Below are 20,761 nucleotides of genomic sequence, written 5' to 3'. Positions count from 1 at the left end.
TTCAGGGTACCCCCCGCTGTGCTGCCACCCTGCCTGTTTTTTTAAATAGCGCTCCTGCGCCCCGTTATGGCCCCCAGCAAATTTCGCACTCAGTATGCTAATAATGAACATCGGTGCAATGAGGGGACTCAGTCTTTATCTGTGGGCGTCTCCTTCTCCCCTGGCTGCAGCGCTGTCCAATCGCAGCGCAGAGCGTCATGCGAAGAAGACGCCCACAGAGAAAGACTGCATCTCCTCCCCATTGCTCCAATGCTCAGTATTAGTATACTGAGCGTGAAATTTGTGGGGGGCCATAACGGTGCGCAGGAGCGCTATTTAAAAAAAAAAAAAAAAAAGGCAGTTTGGCAGCACAGCGGGGGGTACCCCGAAGGTACAGATATTTCTCTCACTTACTACAAACCAATGAAAGGTCCTCTTTAAGGGAATCTCTCACAACTAGAGCAGACTGTAGATTCCAAAAGTAATAATTAAAGGGGTTGACTGCCTTTGGTATATTGATGACCTCGCCACAGGACAGGTCATCATTAGTAGTTCGTCAGGGGTCCAACTGCCGGTACTCTAGCCGATCAGTGCTCGTAAACTGGAGGGAGTTGTACGAGCGCTGCATTCTCTTCAAAAAGCCAGTCAGACCGCGATGAACTGATATTAATGAGCTAGGAGGATAGGTCATCAATATAGCAAAAGCAGACAACCCCTTTAAAGGACTGTCACTGCAATGGACACATTTTTTTTTTCTTGCAGTCCTTAGTGTGACTGAAGTCTAGATTTTACCTTTGAAGGTGGCCTCCAAGACGACATTTCTTATACTCTACACGTTCTTTGTACTTTAGGATAAATGTACAGAAAATGCTTTTCTAATTTCCTTTATGAATAAAAGATAAATACTTGACTAAGAACCGCTGGGAAACCCAGCAGAGAATATAGGTGAGGAGCACACAGCTGTGTGCAGAAGAAGAAGCCTCTCACTAGTCAAGTCCCGCTGGATCTCACCTTTGAACCTCCATCTTTCTTTGGCAAGTCTCGGTTGCTCTGCCCTGCGATCTTCTCTCCACTTTTCTTACATTGAAGTTTGGCCGAGACCCCAGATGAAGGCTTTGTACTTCTCATCGCACTGCTCGCTGGAGCTTTGATGTCCCGCCATCTATTATCTTTTATGTCTTTAGTGCTTCCTGTGTTTCTCCTTACTGCAGACTCTTTACAGCTCTCATCCGATTTCTTTTTTCTTAAATCATCTGTTGCCAATTCATCCTGGGGGGGGGGGGAACCATGTTAAAAATGCTGACAATAAAATAATAATAGTCCATCACATAGTCCTTCTACATATTACAGGGCAATCAAAACAGTTCTCTGTGGAAAAAGAAAGCACCGTGGATGATATTCCATGCCAGTGTCACATTAGTATGGTGCCCCATGGCATTGATCTGTATGGGAGTGACATCGGATATCCACAAGTCCAGGGTTGTCACCTGAGGGCTCTATACGTGGTTACCAACAGTGATGGTCAGTTCGCAGTGTTCGCCAGCGTACACAAGCGGGCTGCCATCTTTAGTAAGGTAGACTCACCCGTCCGGCGATGCACAGGGAAGCCCTTACCTGTGCCGGTCTGAAATCAAATGCAGTCACCGGGAGCAGGCAGTTCAACAGCCCGATGAAGGCCCCCAGCGGCTGTTCTCGGAACGGCCTGCATTTGATTTCAAACCGGCTCCCGGCACAGGTAAGGGCTTACCTGTGCATCGCCGGACGGGTGAGTCTACCTTACTAAAGATGGCAGCCCGCATGTGTTCGCTGGCGAACACTGCGAACTGACCATCACTGGTTACCAATCACAGTCCTTAGAATGGACATCCATTATGGACTCCTTTCAAGAAAAATCCTGTATTCTATATTAAATAACAATTCTGGAGTTATTCCTCCTGGAAAAGTATGAATAAACTGACAGCTGGGTGTTACCAATCAGGGGGTTTCTCTAGACAATCTGGCAATATCCAACCAGTTCTGACAGTACCTAAGCATTGACACACGCCATGGACAAGGAGGATGGTAAAGGCCAGCATTCACTTTAATCAGAAACACTTAAGAGGAATAACTGAGGAAAGTCACAATGCAGAGGGATAAGAAAAAATGTTCCAGAATTGTTATTTCATGAGGAATACAAGTATTTCCGAAAATAAAAAACACATGTCGGGAGTAGCGACGGGTCTTCTTTTCCCATGATACAAGATCTGTGTCCTCCTTGCTTTTCACTGTCTGACCATTCCCCCAATATACAATAAATAAAGGGGTTGTGTCCATCAAAGTCAGGTAGGTGCAGGTCCTACCTCTGAGACTCACACCTATCTCTAAAATAGGCCTCTGAAAGTAGTGTGCACCGCGCATGTGGGGCATGCTCTCAATTTACACCGCGCAAGCGCAGCTAACTGCTCCATTCACTGCTATGGGACTGCCGGAAATAGCCAAGCCAGTGCTCGCCTATTTTTGGCAGTCCCATAGAAGTGAGTGAAGGAAGGCCGCACATGCATGGCTGCTCTCTGCTCACTTCAGGGGTCGCATTCTGAAGAGGAGTGCGGATCCTACCTGGGTCCTACCTAGCGATATGTCACCAGTGTCTAAGAAGAGACAACCCCTTTAAGTCGACCATAGCAATTAGATGTCAAGAAATACTTTCAAGAGGAATCTCCATAAATCTAATGGATTCCAGTCTTTCAAATCGGATAAGTTATTTGTGGTTCTCAAGCCAAAAGAAATGTAGAATTTTTTTAATTATGAAAGGATGACTAACCTGAATTTCAGAGGAGATTACAGTAATCCATGAATCTACAGTCTGTTGAATTCGAATTTTCTCTGCTTCATTACTGAGGAAAAAAACAAAAAAATACAATAAACTATACAAATGTCATGCATGTCCCAAACATGACCACGGTTCTGATATTATATGCCAAAGAGATAGTCACGTTGTGTGTGTCAAAAAGAGTGTCACTTGGCAATTAGTGGAAGGTCTTGTGTGACAAACAGACATTCCCGTGACACTCCCCCGTTCCTGCATCTTTAGGTGACAAACGTTAAAAGCTCTTTGAAGCAATGGAAAGGATCGACAATGTGTTAAAGGGGTTTTATCATCTCAGACATTGGTGGCATGCAACCAATATTAGACAGGTCCTACCTCTAGGACCTGCACCCATCTCCAGAATGGGCCCCCAAAAGTGAAGGAGAGCGCATTGTGCATGTGCGGCGTGCTCTCCATTAATTTCTGTTAAAATTTCAAAAATAGCCCAGTGAGGGCAGTCGGCTACTTTCTTAAGTCCCTTAGAAATGAATAGAAAGAGCACAGTGCACAAGCGGCCACTGAACCATTAACCTCTATGGGACTGCCAGAAATAGCTGAACCCTTTCAGTTTTGGGGTCCTGTCCTGGAAATAGGAGCAGGTCTCATAGGTGGGACCCGCACCTATCTGACATTGGTGGCAAATCCTAGCGACACGCCACCAATGTCTGAGGGAGACAACCCCCTTTAAATATATAACCTCAACAACTGTAGCATTCATCAGTACAATGATACAAATGATGTTGAACACTATCTGGAAAGCAGGTCACACACTTTACATTTACACTCTACGTCAGTGAAACCTATTGATTTGGCAGGACTGGCAGACCATCTAATGTCTTTGGAGGCCTGACTCTTCCCCGACACCAGATGTCCTGTTAGCTCACTTACTATTACAGAAAGACCAGATCAGCAAACGTCCAATAGGAGTGTTACCTGTCTGCTGTAGCCAGGGCACTGATGAAGGCATCTCTGCGGGCCCAATCACTGGCTCGGGCAATGGCTTCTAAATTGTCTTCAAGTATTTTCTTATTATTCTGCACTTCTCTTAGGATGCGTTCAGCGTCCTCAAACATGGACTTTGGGGGATTCACAGCTCTTCTCCAGGAGACAGGGGATTTAGATAGAGAAGTGGAGAGAAATGCCGGCTTCTCCTTGGGCTAAAGATAAAAGTGTTAGTTTCATTTTTTGGAAAAACAAAACAGTAATAATCCACCAGACTACGTTTTTAAGGTGCCCATGCTCCTTCGATAGTGGCCAGTCAAACGCTCATTGGCCTGACTGCTATTCTTCCCGTCTCCACCTCATATACATGCATGCTCAGCTCGGAGAGGGCAATAAGCCACTGACAGCTCTGGGGGAGACTTGTGTGCCCTGAGAACAAAAGAATCAGACATTGAAATCCTCATGTCTGATCCTTCATTCTGATAACATGATCAGTCGGGGAGAGTGGGCGCACCCCCATACACAGGAGGTAGTTGGCTAGTCCTGATGAAATGGATGCATTCTACCGATTTTACTCTTGTGTGCGAGCGACCTTTAGAATGGTTATCCCTACTAAAAACATAGCCACGGGAAGAACACACCTTCAGTTCAGCTTCTTGAGATTTCCACTGCTTTGCATCCTTAAAGAAAAAATTACACATTTGTAAAATTATGCAATTATAGTGAAATCAAAGTCTGGATCTTATAAACCCACTAATGACACAACAGTTTTGGTCTTAAAGGGGTTATCCAACACTGACATGTTCTTAAAATAACACCTCTACTCCGCCAGACTTGTGAAGGGAATTACATTTGCCCCCTGCTCGGTTCTGGCTTCGTGGGTCCACTGCTGTCTTCACCGTGCTTATCGGGGGTACATATTTAATCATGTATGCAAATATGTAAGAGGGGCACACCTACATCTGATTCACAGATGTAGGTGTGCCCCTCTTACATATTTGCATACTTGACTTTTCCCTAAAGGTTTGGGGTAACCTTTTTAGGGGGAGCACCCTTTTCTTTGCAATTTGGAGGGTGAGCCATCCCGATATTTTCTACACATATTTAATCATGCCATGGTCACTTATGGTTTAGTAACTGAAATCAAAGCTCTAGGCGGTCCGTATACAGTCGAGTACCCGTTCTACGGTGGCACGGGAACGCCTGTGCAGCACTTATCCTACAGTTCTGCCGTTTTTACACCAGTGTACAATCAGGCATTTTAAAAAGGTATTCCAGGATTTTAACAGTGATGGCCTATCCTCCGACTGACAGAGAAAAAGCGTCGGGAGGACTACAGCACAGCTCCATCCATTATTGTAGCGCTGATTCCATTCACTTCATTGTGAACAGTGAAACAAGCTGCACACTCTTCACAATGGATAGAGCTGTGTAGTTCTGGCAACTTTGAAACAGCTGATCGCCGGGGGGTAGAGCTGTCGGATGCCCCGTCGATGACCTATCCTCTGGATAGGTCATCAGTATCTGATTGGTGGGGGACCAACACCCGACAACCCCGCAGATCAGCTGTTCGAGAAGGCACTGTTGCTTGCAGTAGTGCCGCGGCTTTGTCACAGCTTTCTTTAGGCCAAGTGACGACACGTTCATGTGTCACGTGGACTAGGTGCAGCTGAGCTCTATAGAAGTGAATGGGGCTGAGCATGGTACCAAGCACAGCCGCTATCAAATGTATGGTGCTGTGCTTGGTAAGGGCGAGGAGGCTGGTGCCTTCTCAAACAGCTGTTTGGCAGGGTTTCTGGGTGTCGGACCCCCCGTCGATCAGATACTGATGACCTATCAGTATTAAAATCTCGGAAAACCCTGAAATATCCCTTTAATGACTACTATAAAAAGGCATATTGGTGGCCATTAAGGAGAGATGTCAGGCCTCAAGCCTATAGGATTGTGGACATCCATTTTTTTTTCCTGTTCTTCTGATGAACGGAAAACAAAACAAAGTGAATCCGGCCTCAAGAAGGCACAAACAATAAAAAATCTAACTAATACCAGACCAAATAATAACAGATATAGACTATGCCCGCGCATTCTCACCTTCATCATAGTTTGCATCTCCTGCTTTAAAGCACTTAGATCCTGCAGAACATCATTGGCCTTCTGCACCGCAGTGGTAGGGGCGAGAGACAATGTTCGAGCACCACATGGATCCTTATTCTGGAGGAAGCTTGAATGAAACAAACCATAAGATATAAGAGAAGAGTTAGGCTACTTTCACACTAGCGTTCGGGGCTCCGCTTGTGAGTTTCGTTTAAAGGGGCTCACGAGCGGCCCCGAACGGATCCGTCCAGCCCTAATGCATTCTGAGTGGATGCGGATCCGCTCAGAATGCCTCAGTCTGGCACCGTTTGTCCTCCGCTCCGCTCAGCAGGCGGACACCCGAACGCAGCTTGCAGCGTTCGGGTGTCCACCTGGCCGTGCGGAGGCAAACGGATCCGTCCAGACTTGCAGTGTAAGTCAATGGGGACGGATCCGTTAGAAGTTGACACAATATGGCTCAATTTTCAAACGGATCCGTCCCCCATTGACTTTCAATGTAAAGTCAAAACGGATCCGTTTGCATTATCATGGTAATGCAAACGGATCCGTTCTGAACAGATCTAAGTGTTTGCATATAGGTGCGGATCCGTCTGTGCAGATACCAGACGGATCCGCACCTAAACGCAGGTGTGAAAGTAGCCTAATTCTGCAGCGATCAGTATAGGACTTCCTTTCATGTACTGAACATATGCCCAGTGTTCAGAGATCTAGCCAACTCTGTACAGATGGCAGGTACAGTAGTCTTCGTAAATCTGCTCATTATATATCAAAGAACTAGTAAAGTCCGGGGAACCACACAAACCATGTAGCTGGGATTTCCAGCAGTGTAGAAGTACATCTGGTCTAACACTGCCACGTCATGTCATCTCATTACACCGCACTCCTATAACCTGACATTTAGTAGCGCTCCAGCTGGAACCCAGTGCAGGTCAATCTTCTCAGGCACCATAAAGATTAAGCAGCGCTGACAACGTGCCAACCGCGCAGTACAGTGCGTCTTCTCTACCATCGAAGCCTGGAGAGGGGCCAGCTGCCCGCCTCTGCCATTAGCGCGCTCAAGCGCAATCAACACTACAGGCCGTCATGAATACAGGAATGGCAGCTGTAACGGCTCAAACTTTTTCCCCCCTTAATGGGATAAGTATAGTTAATTCAGATTTATAAGAGGCAGCTGGAGCAATGGCATAAGCCAAGGACGACATGGTGCACAGTGCTGCTGGAGGAGAATTCAGTGACTGCATGCATTTAATCTGTATGATTAGGGGGGGGCGTCACTATTTACAAGACGTTATGGCACGGCTTTCTACATGCGTCACGTGTATAGTAATCCACTGTTGAAATATGTGAAAAAAAAACACTGTTCAGCCTTCTTGAAAAAAATTGTAGGGAATGTATACTATTATAAAAGGATAATTATCCATTTAATTGTCATATGTCATTAGGGGACTCTAAACGTGATCATAATTGTTAAATGGGGGTAATCTGGTTAAAGGGATTAGTCTCTATAAGCTACATTGGAGAGTTAGTAAATAAGAGTAGCGCCCGCTCTAAGGCTTATATTACATGCACAGATCAGCCAGGCGATTGTCGGGAGGGAAGCGTTCTGTCCCGGCAATCGCCTGCTTGACAGCGGAATAGACCACTGCTATTACAAGCAGCGATCTCCATAGTATGGGGAGGAGCGATCGCTAATGTCATCGCTTGTCCCCACACTGAATCATTGTTTGCTGGCAGAAGATTGTGATTTCACAGCATAATCTGCTGTCAGCAAGGTCCAATTTCTGAACCTGCTGAAAGACTCCGATTGCCTGATAAACAAGCATTTAATCTTTCATCAGGGAATTGGCGGCATTATTACACTGCCAGATCATCGCTAATGAGTGTTCATACGAACGATTATTAGCGATAATCTGCCTGATTATCGGTTAGTGTAATATAAGCCTAAGGGGCCCTTTTACAATGTGTGTTCAGCTAATCATCATCCTGCCTAAAACCCTGCAGATCAGCTTTATCAGCTCATCAGATCTTTGGTGCAGCCGCAAAATCATTTGTCAGGCGCACATTTCTGTGTGTAAAGAGGGGGATGTGCTGCCGACAATAAGCAAAAACTGTATAGGGGATGAAAAGCCGAACTAACGATTGTTCAAAGGGGATGTCCCATGAAAATAACTTAAAGTGTACCTGAGTTTTCTAAGTTTGCATAATGGCTGTGCATTTTTTGAACACCCATAACCGTGAAGGAACAGTTATGTTTGGGCTTTCCTAAAGTCTCTTTCAGCCATATCACTCTCTGTTTCAGCCGCACAGCTAGATGCATTTCACTCAGAAGCAGTGGGTGTCTCCCTTCGGCCAGTAACCTCATTTTCTTTACTTCCCACTAAGTTTGTTTTCAGCTCTGGAGCTCACAGAAAAGATAAGGGGGGGGGGGGATAAATCACACACAGAAAGGCAGGAGGCTCCTGTGATCTTCAGAAGCAGTTATTTTATTACGCCCCCATTTCCTGTGAACTGCCTTCTGTGTCTCCGTTACTAGGGATGGATCTTGCCTGACAACAGGAGGTGGACTGCAACTTAGGTGGAAGTGAGACCCCTATTGGCCATGACTTTACAGCTTTTTTAAGTGGATGCAGGCAGATTTTTTAAATGAAGTGATTTATAAATTTGCTAGTTATACCATTCTCTATTAAATGAAATTATATGAAAAGTACAGTGACTCTTTAAGCACTATTCACAGGATAGGGAATAAGTGCCTGTTCAGCGGGGTTTCGACCCCTGGGAACCCACCTATCACTTGTATGGGAGCTTGTGTTCCCTGCATGTCTACTCAGATAGAGATAGCCGAGTACAAGCGCTTTCAAATCTTTGCCAGCCCCTGAGAGTTGAATGGTTTAACCCTCCCAGATCAGACACATATTATGGGACCATGCCTTTAAACAAGCACCCCTCTATATTATCGAATGGACGTTAAGGTCCTGCATCAGGCCACGTTAAAAGGACCCTAACTCAGCCTGGTCATGTATTACTACATATTCCCTGTATGTATGGCTAGTTGCAAGGTGTTTAAAAAGTTGGAAGTAAAAAAAAAAAAAAAAAAAAAAAACACACACACACATCTGTTTGTCAGAGGGGTTCCATTTAAAAAAAGATTTAGACAACTCCTTTAAACACCTCCTTTGAAAAGCTGCCACAAAACAGGGTGGCTTTTCCCATGACAGATACCTATAAAAGTTGCCCAGTCTTATGTCCTCAGCCGGTGTATTATGGGGAGATGCACTATGACAAGCGATAACAATTAAAACTTTATGCACTGAGTGCAGTTTGCTCTGACTGATAGATAATTTATGCAATGAGTGTATTTTGTAGGTTTGCTTACCTGTCAGTGAAGGGGCGGCTGTCAGTTGCTGTCAGGTTTAAGGGAGTGTGGGTTTTATATGCTGATCTTGATACTGGAGTATTGTCAGGTCCTAGGATCTCACGTAAAAAATGCACTTTACCTGTAAGATAAAAATAAAAGATGAAACTGCAGTGAAACATAAGAATAACAAATAATTACTGTATTTTCAAGACTATTGGATGCAATTTTTCTCCTTGCCGACATTAGAAGCAGGAGACTCGGAGTCAAGTTAGTAACTGAAAGGTCCTGGCAGTGCAGTTGTGAGGACTATGCATGTCCTGTGAAGGGTGGTATGGGACGCCATGAAGGCTTGCCTAAGGGGGTTATTCAAGGAATTAGTAGAGCCAAGTCGATAGTTTGGAGTATTTTTAAGAGATCGGGTTGGGGTGACAGAGGCGAACTTTGTGGAGAAGGGCTATCAGCTGTCTTCGTCTGGAAGGAGGCACAGGATGCATATAACTTGCATGTTGTGGATCTTGCCCGCACAAAGCAAGCCTTTCAGTGACAGAAGTATTATAATGAGGGGGAGAAGGCGGGCCACCTACTAGCCCTTGTGGCTAGGGCACAGTCCACGTCGGCAGAGGTCACTGCTTTACAGGGGGTGGATGGAACGGAAATTGTGGATAGCCAGGCAATAGTGTCTGTCTTTGGCTCCTTTTCTGCCGATTTGGATCAGTCACGTATAGGTTGTAAAATACAGATAAAACAGAAAGTCAGTCCTGTGTCCCAACACGGACAGTTACTTGCGCTGCTGCTGGTCCCGGGATAGTGTGGTAGGTTTCACACTGGCAAAGTCAAGTCAATAGGTTTTGGAACCGCGCTGCTGGAAACTATGTATTCCGGTCACAGGTGGATGGTACAAGGGTGTCAGCCCCTCTCCTCGACAACCAAAGGATACGGTCCTCCTAGACCTCCTCCTCTACAAGATTTAAGGAGATAGGCAAGATAGTGAAGCACCCTTGAGAATATTATTCTAAAAGGTTTTATTCTACTTACAACAGGTCAGTAGACAAAAGGCATAAAAATACAAAGTGATCGTCACGTTCCTGCCCGACCCGGGTTTCGCTACCTCGCTTCTTCAAGGGCGATGACCTTGAAGAAGCGAGGTAGCGAAACCCGGGTCGGGCAGGTCTACTGACCTGTTGTAAGTAGAATAAAACCTTTTAGAATAATATTCTCAAGGGTGCTTCACTATCTTGCCTATCTCCTTAAATCTTGTAGAGGAGGAGGTCTAGGAGGAACGTATCCTTTGGTTGTCGAGGAGAGGGGCTGACACCCTTGTACCATCCACCTGTGACTGGAATACATAGTTTCCAGCAGCGCGGTTCCAAAACCTATTGACGTATAGGTTGTAATAGGGATGACATCGCATCATATCTCCGTGGGGTACCCTTGCCGAGGCTGTCAAATTTAGATAGAGTGTACATTAATGGTCCGCTACAACTGCTAGAAATTGAGGAAGCAGTATCTTCCATGGCTAATAATAAATCACCGGGTACTGATGGACTGTCGGTAGAAATTTATAAGAAGTTTGGAGATCTTTTACTACCTCGGTTGCTGAAGGTTTAACCAGGAGGCCTCGGAGATGGGGGCGCTTCCGGCATCCATGCAGGAGGCTATTATAGTTGTTCTCCCTAAGGTGGGAATAAACCCTCTCCTCCTGGATTCATACCGACCTATATCATTGTTGCCCACAGACATAAAGATATTGGCTAAGGTGCTGGCTATGCACCTCTCTAAGGTCATATCCTCCATTATACATATGGATCAGTCTGGATTTTTGCCAGATAGGTCCACGGCGGTTAATATCAGACATCTATATCATAATATGCAGATTCCAGTGGATAACCCAGGGAATAGGGTCATCTGTTCCCTGGATGCCGCTAAGGCATTTGATAGCATTGAGTGGGAGTATCTGTGGGAGATACTGGAGAGGTTTGGGTTGGGGGACAGTTTCATAGCTTGGGTGCGGCTGTTATATGGTAGGCCTACAGCATGGGTGTCGGTAAACGGATGTCTATCAGAGGGATTCTGGCTAGACAAGGGAACCAGGAAAGGTTGCCCTTTATCTCTGTTGTTGTTTGCTCTGGTCATCGAGCCATTGGCGGCTATTATTAGGAGTCATGACGGGATTACAGGGTTTAGCAGAGGCGGGTCACAGGAGAAAATTGCATTATATGCGGACGATGCCTTGCTGTTCATGGCCGAGGCTAGGGAATCCCTACCGAAGGTTATGGATGTGATCGGTGCTTTTGGGCACTACTCCGGCTTGGTAATAAATTGGAGCAAATCGTCCCTCCTCCCTAAGGATAATGTGGATGATTCTGCGACTTATACTCAGACAGGACTGCAAGTGGTGAGTGAATTTAAGTATTTGGAGGTGGTGGTGTCTAGGAGACCCACGAATTATGAGAGGCTGAATTTATCCCCCCTCATAGGCAGATTTAAAACAGAAAATGCATGTATGGTCCAAGCTACCGGTGTCAGTAGTAGGACGGATTAATCTTATTAAGATGATCTGGATGCCACAGCTACTTTATCTGCTACATAATTCCCCCATGTGTTTGCCTCAGGTTTTTTCACTCGATTAATAAGCTGTTCAGGGAGCTCATATGGAAAGGGGCTCGGTGCGTTTGAGGCTGGAGACACTGCAAAGGAGTAAAACCGATGGGGGACTGGCGCTCCCGAATCCGTGGGTGTACTTCCTAGCCGCTCAACTTCAGCATATGCGGGGTTGGGAGAGGGGTGAGTGAGATACCCAAAATAGGTTACTGAGAGGATTCCTGGCGGTACCAAACCTATACGAAGCGTTAGAGCCAGATAAGCTGAAAAGGTCAGGTCTGGCGTTCCCTACGCTACTTCTCCTGCACAAGATGTGGTGGAAAGTGAGGGAAATACAAGGCATAAAGGGCATCACGCAGTATACTTCAATATGGGACACTCCGTGGTTGCCACGTCTGAGCTCCCTGCAGGGTATGGGGGGTTGGCGTCATAGGGGTATTATCAGAGTTCTTGATCAAAATGATCTTAAAACTTATGAGCAACTTCAGAGGGAAACTGGTTTACCAGCCTCTGACTTTTATAGGTACTTACAGCTGCGCCATGCCTTCCAGGCTGACCATGATGACGGTATGTTGAGCAATGTACATCAAAACAAAATCATTGCCCTTGTAGACCAGAGGAATTCTTCGTCTGGAGTTATTTCCTGCTCTATCAGGCTATATTGGACCGATTTCAGCAAGAATACCCAAAGTGGGAAGTAGGGATGGGGCAGTTAGAGGAAAACCAGTGGCAGGAGATATTGGAGAGGACTCCGCAGCTTTCTCTCAGTGAAGCCCATAGGTTGTCACAATTGTACCTGATCCATCGGGTTTACAAAACCCCTCAGTTTCTGTTTAATATAGGACTCCGTTTGGACTCCAAATGTCCTTGATGTGGGGAGGAGGATGCGGGCGCGTTGCACATGCTGTGGTCGTGCTCGGCCCTGGAGGGCTTTTGGCGCACTGTGCTGCATCTTATTGATTCTCTATATGAAGTTACATTGGATGTGACCCCATTTGTTTGTGTATTGGGATACGTGGAAGACCTGCCAATCACTGAGCCCAATGTTATATATGGCTCGTAAACTGATTGCACAGCATTGGCTGGACGAGTGTAGTCCTAGTAGAACTGAATATATAGCCAAGATTAATTGGCTAGTCAATTTGGAACATGGGGTTTATAGGAAAAAGGGGTGCTCTGACCAAATTTGAAAAGCTCTGGGCTCCCTGAAGTCCAGGGAACTTCAGAGATACCACTTGGGACTGGTGTGAGCGTACTAATGCCTGATGTATGTATTTGGCTCCGTGATTGGCGGTCTCTTGCGGGGCTTAGGGAATGTCAATATACTATTTAATTAAAAGAAGATGGGTCGGATAACAAAAGTACTCTTATCAATGGGAGCTGTGGAGGGGAGGAGCATGTATTTGGCACGCTGAAATGATGGTGTGGCGGATGGAGAGCATCTTCAGGATCTAATGTGGGGGAGGGAAGGGGAAGTTGGGGTTGTCTGTATGTAACATTCTAAATTTGTTAATAAATACGACTTAAATAAAAAAAAACAAGTGTCTTGTGCTCTGTTCTAATCATTAATCATTATCATTTCTGTAAAGTGTAACTGTTCAGCCTGCAAATAACACACACTGGTACACACAGCAGAGTGAATGTGTGCAGGGTCTGCCCTGCCAGGACCTTTGTAGCCAAGCCCCCATGCTGTGCCAGCACCTCCTGGCTGTCCCTCATAATGTTAGCGCTCTGTGGCGGGCATAATCAGGGGGCTCTGTGATAAAACATTGTGGCTTTCAATGTGATGAGGCACTGTGGCAGGCATAGTCAGGGTACATTATAGCTTCTAATGTGATGAGGCACCTAGACTGGCATAGCCGGGGGCATTATGGCAGTGAATGTGACAAGGCATTGGCTTTTGTACTGTGTCTGTATCAACTGTATATCATCCAAAGGATATATACAGAAAACTGTCATTTCTATTTGTATGACAATTGTAGGTGCGTCTTATAGTGCATAAATACAGCACCATGTAATTGTTTTAAAGCAGAATTAAATCCAAAAGCATTTTAAACGGGTTATCCAACCCCCTATAATGACCCCCCCTCCAATGCCCAGGCCCCTTGTATGGATTATATTTACCTGCTCTCCGGCACCAGCATTGACCCGGATCCCTGCATAGCTGCCGCTGTATCTCCCCGTCATGCGGATCAAAACATCCGGCGACAGGGGGGGGAGCAGCCAATTGCAGGCTGCAACAGTGACGTGATGCAGCAGCGGCCGTACAGGGATCCGGATCGATGTGTGTGTGTGTGTGTGTGTGTGTGTGTGTCGGGGAGCAGGTAAGTATAATCCATAAGAGGAGCCCGGGCATGGGGGAAAATAAACCCCTTTAAAGGCTGCCTTATGAAGCATATGGATTTTAAAGGGGGACATGGTCTATTAGAGCACAGAGCTGCTTAGAAAGTGCTGCATCAAGCCTAAACTAAGCCGTCTGGATGAGAACCATTTATTAACTTTGCTTACGTTAAAACTGATATAATTTTAAAAGTACCTCTGGTTACATATAGAAATGAATATCAAGAAAGACACACCGTGCTACATGTTTACTTCTTAAGATATTGCAGCAGAGACTTAATTTATTCTGCGCTGCATGCAGCCCATAAAATGCAGAAAAGGAGACCTAGCATTTGATCTTTCTCCCATATTCTGTATGGAAGACTTGCCGCACAGCACCCACTGATTTACCAGAGCTCTCCTACTAAACACTGGATGTAGGCAGCTGGAGCACGCTACAAGGTCCATTGGCAAACCAAATTCTCCTCCTTGTGACCCCCTCATGGCCCTCGTCATGTCCCCACATGGAAGTCACACATGTAGGCCAGTATTTAGCACAAAATAGACAAAATGGTGCTTACCTATAATAATAAGACTTGTTCTGTCAAACACTTTAGTATTTTTCAAAACGGCTGCACATGAAAAATGGCAACATCCTTCTTATAGAAATTCACTATATTTAGGTAATACAAGTCACTTTATGAGCTTCTCTTATTTAAAAAATGTGTCCCTGTGTGCGCGCCATCATGCTGCATGTGGGCAGCCAGGATGTATATCATGAAGACATGCAGTTAAGGGCTCATGCACACGACCGTAGTTTCTATCCACATCCGATGCACATTTTTACTGATCGGATGTGTACCCATTAATTTCAATGGGGCCGTAAAAGATGCAGACAGCAGAACATGTCCATTTTACAGACAAGGATAGGACATTTCTACAGAATTTAAAAAATAAAATGGCAACATGCACTCAGCCGGGATCCATGTTTTGCGGATCCGTGATTTGCTGACCGCAAAACACCTTGTGCATGAGTCCTAAAGGGAAAGGGAGCCCTAAAGAGAAACTGTCAGCGGTTTTAGTATGCTGCCCTATTTCATATGAGGACTCCTGAGCGGACTATTGCACACAGGGTCAATTCAAGAAAGTGACCTAGCATTTTGCTCAGGGTCTCGGACAGCAGTTTATTCAGCTCTTAGGTCGGGCAGCATAAAACTGGTGACCGGTTCACTTCATCCACTCATTGCACTATACTGATTTATAAATGTAGTGTACAATATTGGTGTATTTCCCATTACATGTACATGACGCTTGTACACACTCCGTAAAATAAAATACAAGGAGTGCATTAAAAGGAACTTGTCAAGTTGAACATATTGTCTGATCTGCAGGTTATAGAGATGGAGGAGCTGGGCAGATTGATAAATACTTCTGTGGGAAATGATTCAATAAACCCTGTATTCTATTCACTTGTATCCTTGCTCTTTCTATGCTCAGGAGTCCAGTGGGCGGTCCTAATCAGTGAGAGTCAGCTATCTCTGTATGTGTACTGGTAGGGAAGGCTGTCAACCATTCCGCAGGACCACCCACTGGACTCTTAAGTACAGAAAGGTCAAGGATTTAACTGAATAAAATACAAGTAATTCTGAATTGTGTCTACATACAGTGGTAGGGAACATTCACTGGCTACTTGTAGCTTAGAATTACTGTGTTTGCTTATTGGAAAACTGTCATGGAAAGCCATGGCCCTACTGTCTCACCAGAAGTTGATAGTTTGGGTTCCTCCACATTTTCTTTTCCCAGCGATGATCTTGATGGAACCTGAACATCCATAGATATAGGTACTGGTGCAAATCTGCGAGGTGCAGGAGTCTCTAATGGAGATTTCCCTGTATTCTCAGTTATTTCTCTCACAGCTGGAGCAGTAACTAAAAAGAAAAAAAATAATAATCTCATGAAACAAACCCATAGAATTCATAGGAGGCTGTACAAAATTTCAAATCCACCCCCACGTCATTGATGGGGCCAGACCTTTGGAGCATCTTACTTCAACACTGCCAGTCTTCGTGAAGCTGCACCATTATGTTTTCTTTAGTGTAAAAGAAGACATTAAAGGATCAAATACATTGATGGACCAGTCACGTACGGGAACCGCCCTGTCACGTGACTTGGATGCGATTGCCAAGGGTCGATCTATTCCACGCACTCAATCTCTCGCGCCCCTACACACAGGCCTCAGATTAAGTCTCGATCACACCCTGACACAGCTTCTCATGCACCCCAACCCGCTGCCACCATCTATGACATTTAAATCAATACACCGTTTAATTAAGAGCTCATAGAAAACCCCACAGCACCCCACTCGCAAGCAGGCTCACAGTGCCACAGGCCACACGTATAGCAAATACACAGTAACGCAAACCGAACTCATACACTTAAAAAAAAATGGAGGTTACTGGGCTCGTTCAGGGCACAAGGCAAAACCATTAAAGATGTTCTTTAAAGAGGACCTTTCACCAGAATAAAACCTAAACTAACTATACAGACGTGTAGAGCGGCGCCCAGGGATCCCCCTGCACTTACTGTTATCCCTGGGCACCGCTCCGTTCTCCGGTTATAGCCTCCGGTATCTTCATAGTTAGGCTCCACCCAGGGGAACCTGACGCCGTCTCTTTCTCCTATGCTGTAGCGCTGACCAATCGCAGCGCTCAGCTCATAGCCTGAGAGAAAAAAAAAACTCTCAGGCTATGAGCTGAGCGCTGTGATTGGCCAGCGCTACAGCATGGAAGAATGAGACGCCGTCAGGTTCCCCTGGGTGGAGCCTAACTATGAAGATACCGGAGGCTATAACGGGAGAACGGAGCGGTGCCCGGGGATAACAGTAAGTGCAGGGGGATCCCTGGGCGCCGCTCTACACGTCTGTATAGTCAGTTTAGGTTTTATTCTGGTGAAAGGTCCTCTTTAATGTACTAAAAAGGTACAGCACTTAGTTACAAAAAGTTAAAAGAAGTAAAACATACATAAACGTGCACAAAACAGTATAAAAACAAGATTTTTGTGGACTTGCATGTAAAATCTCTCTCTCGCTTAGATCATTGGGGGGGGGGGGGACAGGAACGTGGGTATAGCTGCTGCTTCCACTAGGAGGCGACACTAGGCTGAAAAGTGTTAGCTCCTCCTCTGCCGGCTATACCCCCTCCAGCCAGGAAAGAGCATATCAGTTTGTGCCCAAGCAGTAGGAGTAAGAGAAAAAAAGCATACATGAAATAAACCAGAACAGAACTAATGCCGGAAGGGCCGAACCAGACTGAGGACCCCACCGGCAAACAAACCGCTAGAACCTGCGGCAATAACGGAAAACAATGGGTGGGAGCTGTGTCCCCCAAAGAACTAAGCGAGAAAGATTTTACAGGTGAGTCCACAAAAATCTCGTTTTCTTGCTCGAATCATTGGGGGACACAGGACCGTGGGACATTCCAAAGCAGTCCATGGGGCGGGAAGAACGCACCCCCATGGAAAACTGCCTCGCGGAGGCTCAAGACACTGCTGCCTGCAAGACCTGCCTGTTGCGGCCCTGCATACACTGCGTGCAGAATTATTAGGCAAATGAGTATTTTGACCACATCATCCTCTTTATGCATGTTGTCTTACTCCAAGCTGTATAGGCTCGAAAGCCTACTACCAATTAAGCATATTAGGTGATGTGTATCTCTGTAATGAGAAGGGGTGTGGTCTAATGACATCAACACCCTATATTAGGTGTGCATAATTATTAGGCAACTTCCTTTCCTTTGGCAAAATGGGTCAAAAGAAGGACTTGACAGGCTCAGAAAAGTCAAAAATAGTGAGATATCTTGCAGAGGGATGCAGCACTCTTAAAATTGCAAAGCTTCTGAAGCGTGATCATCGAACAATCAAGCGTTTCATTCAAAATAGTCAACAGGGTCGCAAGAAGCGTGTGGAAAAACCAAGGCGCAAAATAACTGCCCATGAACTGAGAAAAGTCAAGCGTGCAGCTGCCAAAATGCCACTTGCCACCAGTTTGGCCATATTTCAGAGCTGCAACATCACTGGAGTGCCCAAAAGCACAAGGTGTGCAATACTCAAAGACACGGCCAAGGTAAGAAAGGCTGAAAGACGACCACCACTGAACAAGACACACAAGCTGAAACGTCAAGACTGGGCCAAGAAATATCTCAAGACTGATTTTTCTAAGGTTTTATGGACTGATGAAATGAGAGTGAGTCTTGATGGGCCAGATGGATGGGCCCGTGGCTGGATTGGTAAAGGGCAGAGAGCTCCAGTCCGACTCAGACGCCAGCAAGGTGGAGGTGGAGTACTGGTTTGGGCTGGTATCATCAAAGATGAGCTTGTGGGGCCTTTTCGGGTTGAGGATGAAGTCAAGCTCAACTCCCAGTCCTACTGCCAGTTTCTGGAAGACACCTTCTTCAAGCAGTGGTACAGGAAGAAGTCTGCATCCTTCAAGAAAAACATGATTTTCATGCAGGACAATGCTCCATCACACGCGTCTAAGTACTCCACAGCGTGGCTTGCAAGAAAGGATATAAAAGAAGAAAATCTAATGACATGGCCTCCTTGATTACCTGATCTGAACCCCATTGAGAACCTGTGGTCCATCATCAAATGTGAGATTTACAAGGAGGGAAAACAGTACACCTCTCTGAACAGTGTCTGGGAGGCTGTGGTTGCTGCTGCACGCAATGTTGATGGTGAACAGATCAAAACACTGACAGAATCCATGGATGGCAGGCTTTTGAGTGTCCTTGCAAAGAAAGGTGGCTATATTGGTCACTGATTTGTTTTTGTTTTGTTTTTGGATGTCAGAAATGTATATTTGTGAATGTTGAGATGTTATATTGGTTTCACTGGTAAAAATAAATAATTGAAATGGGTATATATTTGTTTTTTGTTAAGTTGCCTAATAATTATGCACAGTAATAGTCACCTGCACACACAGATATCCCCCTAAAATAGCTAAAACTAAAAACAAACTAAAAACTACTTCCAAAAATATTCAGCTTTGATATTAATGAGTTTTTTGGGTTCATTGAGAGGATGGTTGTTGTTCAATAATAAAATTAATCCTCAAAAATACAACTTGCCTAAAAATTCTGCACTCCCTGTATTTGTTCAATCGAGGCCTCCGATTTTTCTGCCCACGAAGACACTATGGCCCTGGTGGAATGGGCTTTTATGGACAATGGGCAAGTTAGTTCTTTCAGCCCATAAGACTGCCTAACAGTGTCCTTGATCCATCGAGCTAAAGTCTGCTTTTGAGGCCTTGTTGCCTCTGTTCCTTCCTCCAAACAAAATAAAGAGGTTAGATGATCTTCTCCAAGAAGCTGTTCTTTGCAAGTAGGCTAAAAACGATCTTCTTACATCCAGACAGTGAATTATTTCTTGATTTTTATGGAATGGGGAGACTACTTTAGGTAAAAAGGATGGATCCAACTTCATTACAACACGATCGTCCAAAATTTTCAGATATGGTTCCCTGATGGAAAGGGCCTAAATTTCTCCTATTCTACGTGCGGTGGTTATCGCTAAAAGAAAAACTGTTTTAAGAGAAAGCATCTTATCCGATATCTGCTCAATTGGTTCAAACGGGGAATTGCATAGACCATCTAGAACTATATTTAGGTCCCATGGTGGTACTGTTTACCCGATAGTGGGTCTTATTCTGGATACTGATTTTATAAATCTCTTAACCCATCTGTGGTCTGCTAAGGGAGTGTCCAAAAAGCAACTCAAGGCTGAAATTTGGACTTTAAGGGTACTGGGTTTTAGAACCAAATCGAACCCCATCTGTAAAAAATCCAGAATACAGCCTATAGACGGGTATGAGACCCCTGGATGCGAGTGTGACAGCCATGAAGTGAACCTTTTCCATATTTTCAAGTATATGGCCGAGGTTATAGGCTTGCGGCTTTGTTGTAAGGTTGATATTACCTTGTCTGACAGACCCTTTCTCCTTAGGGTCTCCCTTTCAGGATCCAAGCTGTCAACTTCTACTTCCCGAGGTTCGGATGTTCTAGGGGTCCCTGCAGGAGAAGATCCTTCCTTTCCGGAAGCGTTATTGGATCCCTTATAGCAATTTCCTTCAGTAGAGGAAACCAGGCCCTCTTCGGCCAGGCTGGAGCTATGAGAATTAGGGTCATTGTGCTCGTTCTCAGCTTCTTTAATACTGATGGGATCAGGGGTAAGGGAGGGAATGCGTACACCAGTTCCAGGTCCCAATCCTGGGCCAAGGAGTCCACTCTTAACGGGTTGTCTCTCGGATTCAGAGAGTAGAAACAGTCCAATTGGGTGTTTTCTCTTGACGCAAATAGGTCTATTTGTGGGCACCCCCATTGGCGGCAGATCTGCAAAAAAACGTCTTTGTTTAGAGTCCATTCGCCCGAATTGAGACTGTGTCTGCTCAGGAAGTCTGCAGTGGAGTCGTCTACTCCTTTTAGGTGGACCGCTGATACTGAGAGAACTCTTCCCTCTGCCCAACAAAATATTTGGTCAGTCAACTTGTAGATGAGGGTTTCTGGTTCCGCCTTGACGTTTTAGGTAACAGACCGTCGTCACGTTGTCTGATAGAACCCGGATATGGTGGTTGA

At 45.3% G+C, this 20,761-nt stretch overlaps 1 protein-coding gene across 1 annotated transcript in view; it reads right to left on the bottom strand.

The window, feature by feature from the left end:
• The window catches only part of KIAA0586 (KIAA0586 ortholog), a 140,400-nt gene that overhangs the window by 87,652 nt on the left and 31,987 nt on the right, over positions 1–20,761 (bottom strand). Inside the window, exons 8-14 of the mRNA XM_040411277.1 lie at positions 15,896–16,063; positions 9,234–9,354; positions 5,858–5,987; positions 4,408–4,446; positions 3,758–3,981; positions 2,780–2,852; positions 991–1,248 (exon numbers count right to left, since the gene is read on the bottom strand). Coding sequence (XP_040267211.1) covers positions 991–1,248; positions 2,780–2,852; positions 3,758–3,981; positions 4,408–4,446; positions 5,858–5,987; positions 9,234–9,354; positions 15,896–16,063 — 1,013 coding nt within the window. The remainder of the gene's footprint in view (positions 1–990; positions 1,249–2,779; positions 2,853–3,757; positions 3,982–4,407; positions 4,447–5,857; positions 5,988–9,233; positions 9,355–15,895; positions 16,064–20,761) is intronic.

The sequence above is a fragment of the Bufo bufo genome, chromosome 11 (genome assembly GCF_905171765.1).
Source record: "Bufo bufo chromosome 11, aBufBuf1.1, whole genome shotgun sequence".
In the NCBI taxonomy this organism is placed as follows: Eukaryota; Metazoa; Chordata; class Amphibia; order Anura; family Bufonidae; genus Bufo; species Bufo bufo.
Note: the sequence above shows the minus strand (reverse complement) of the source record. Positions and strands in the feature narration are given on the sequence as shown.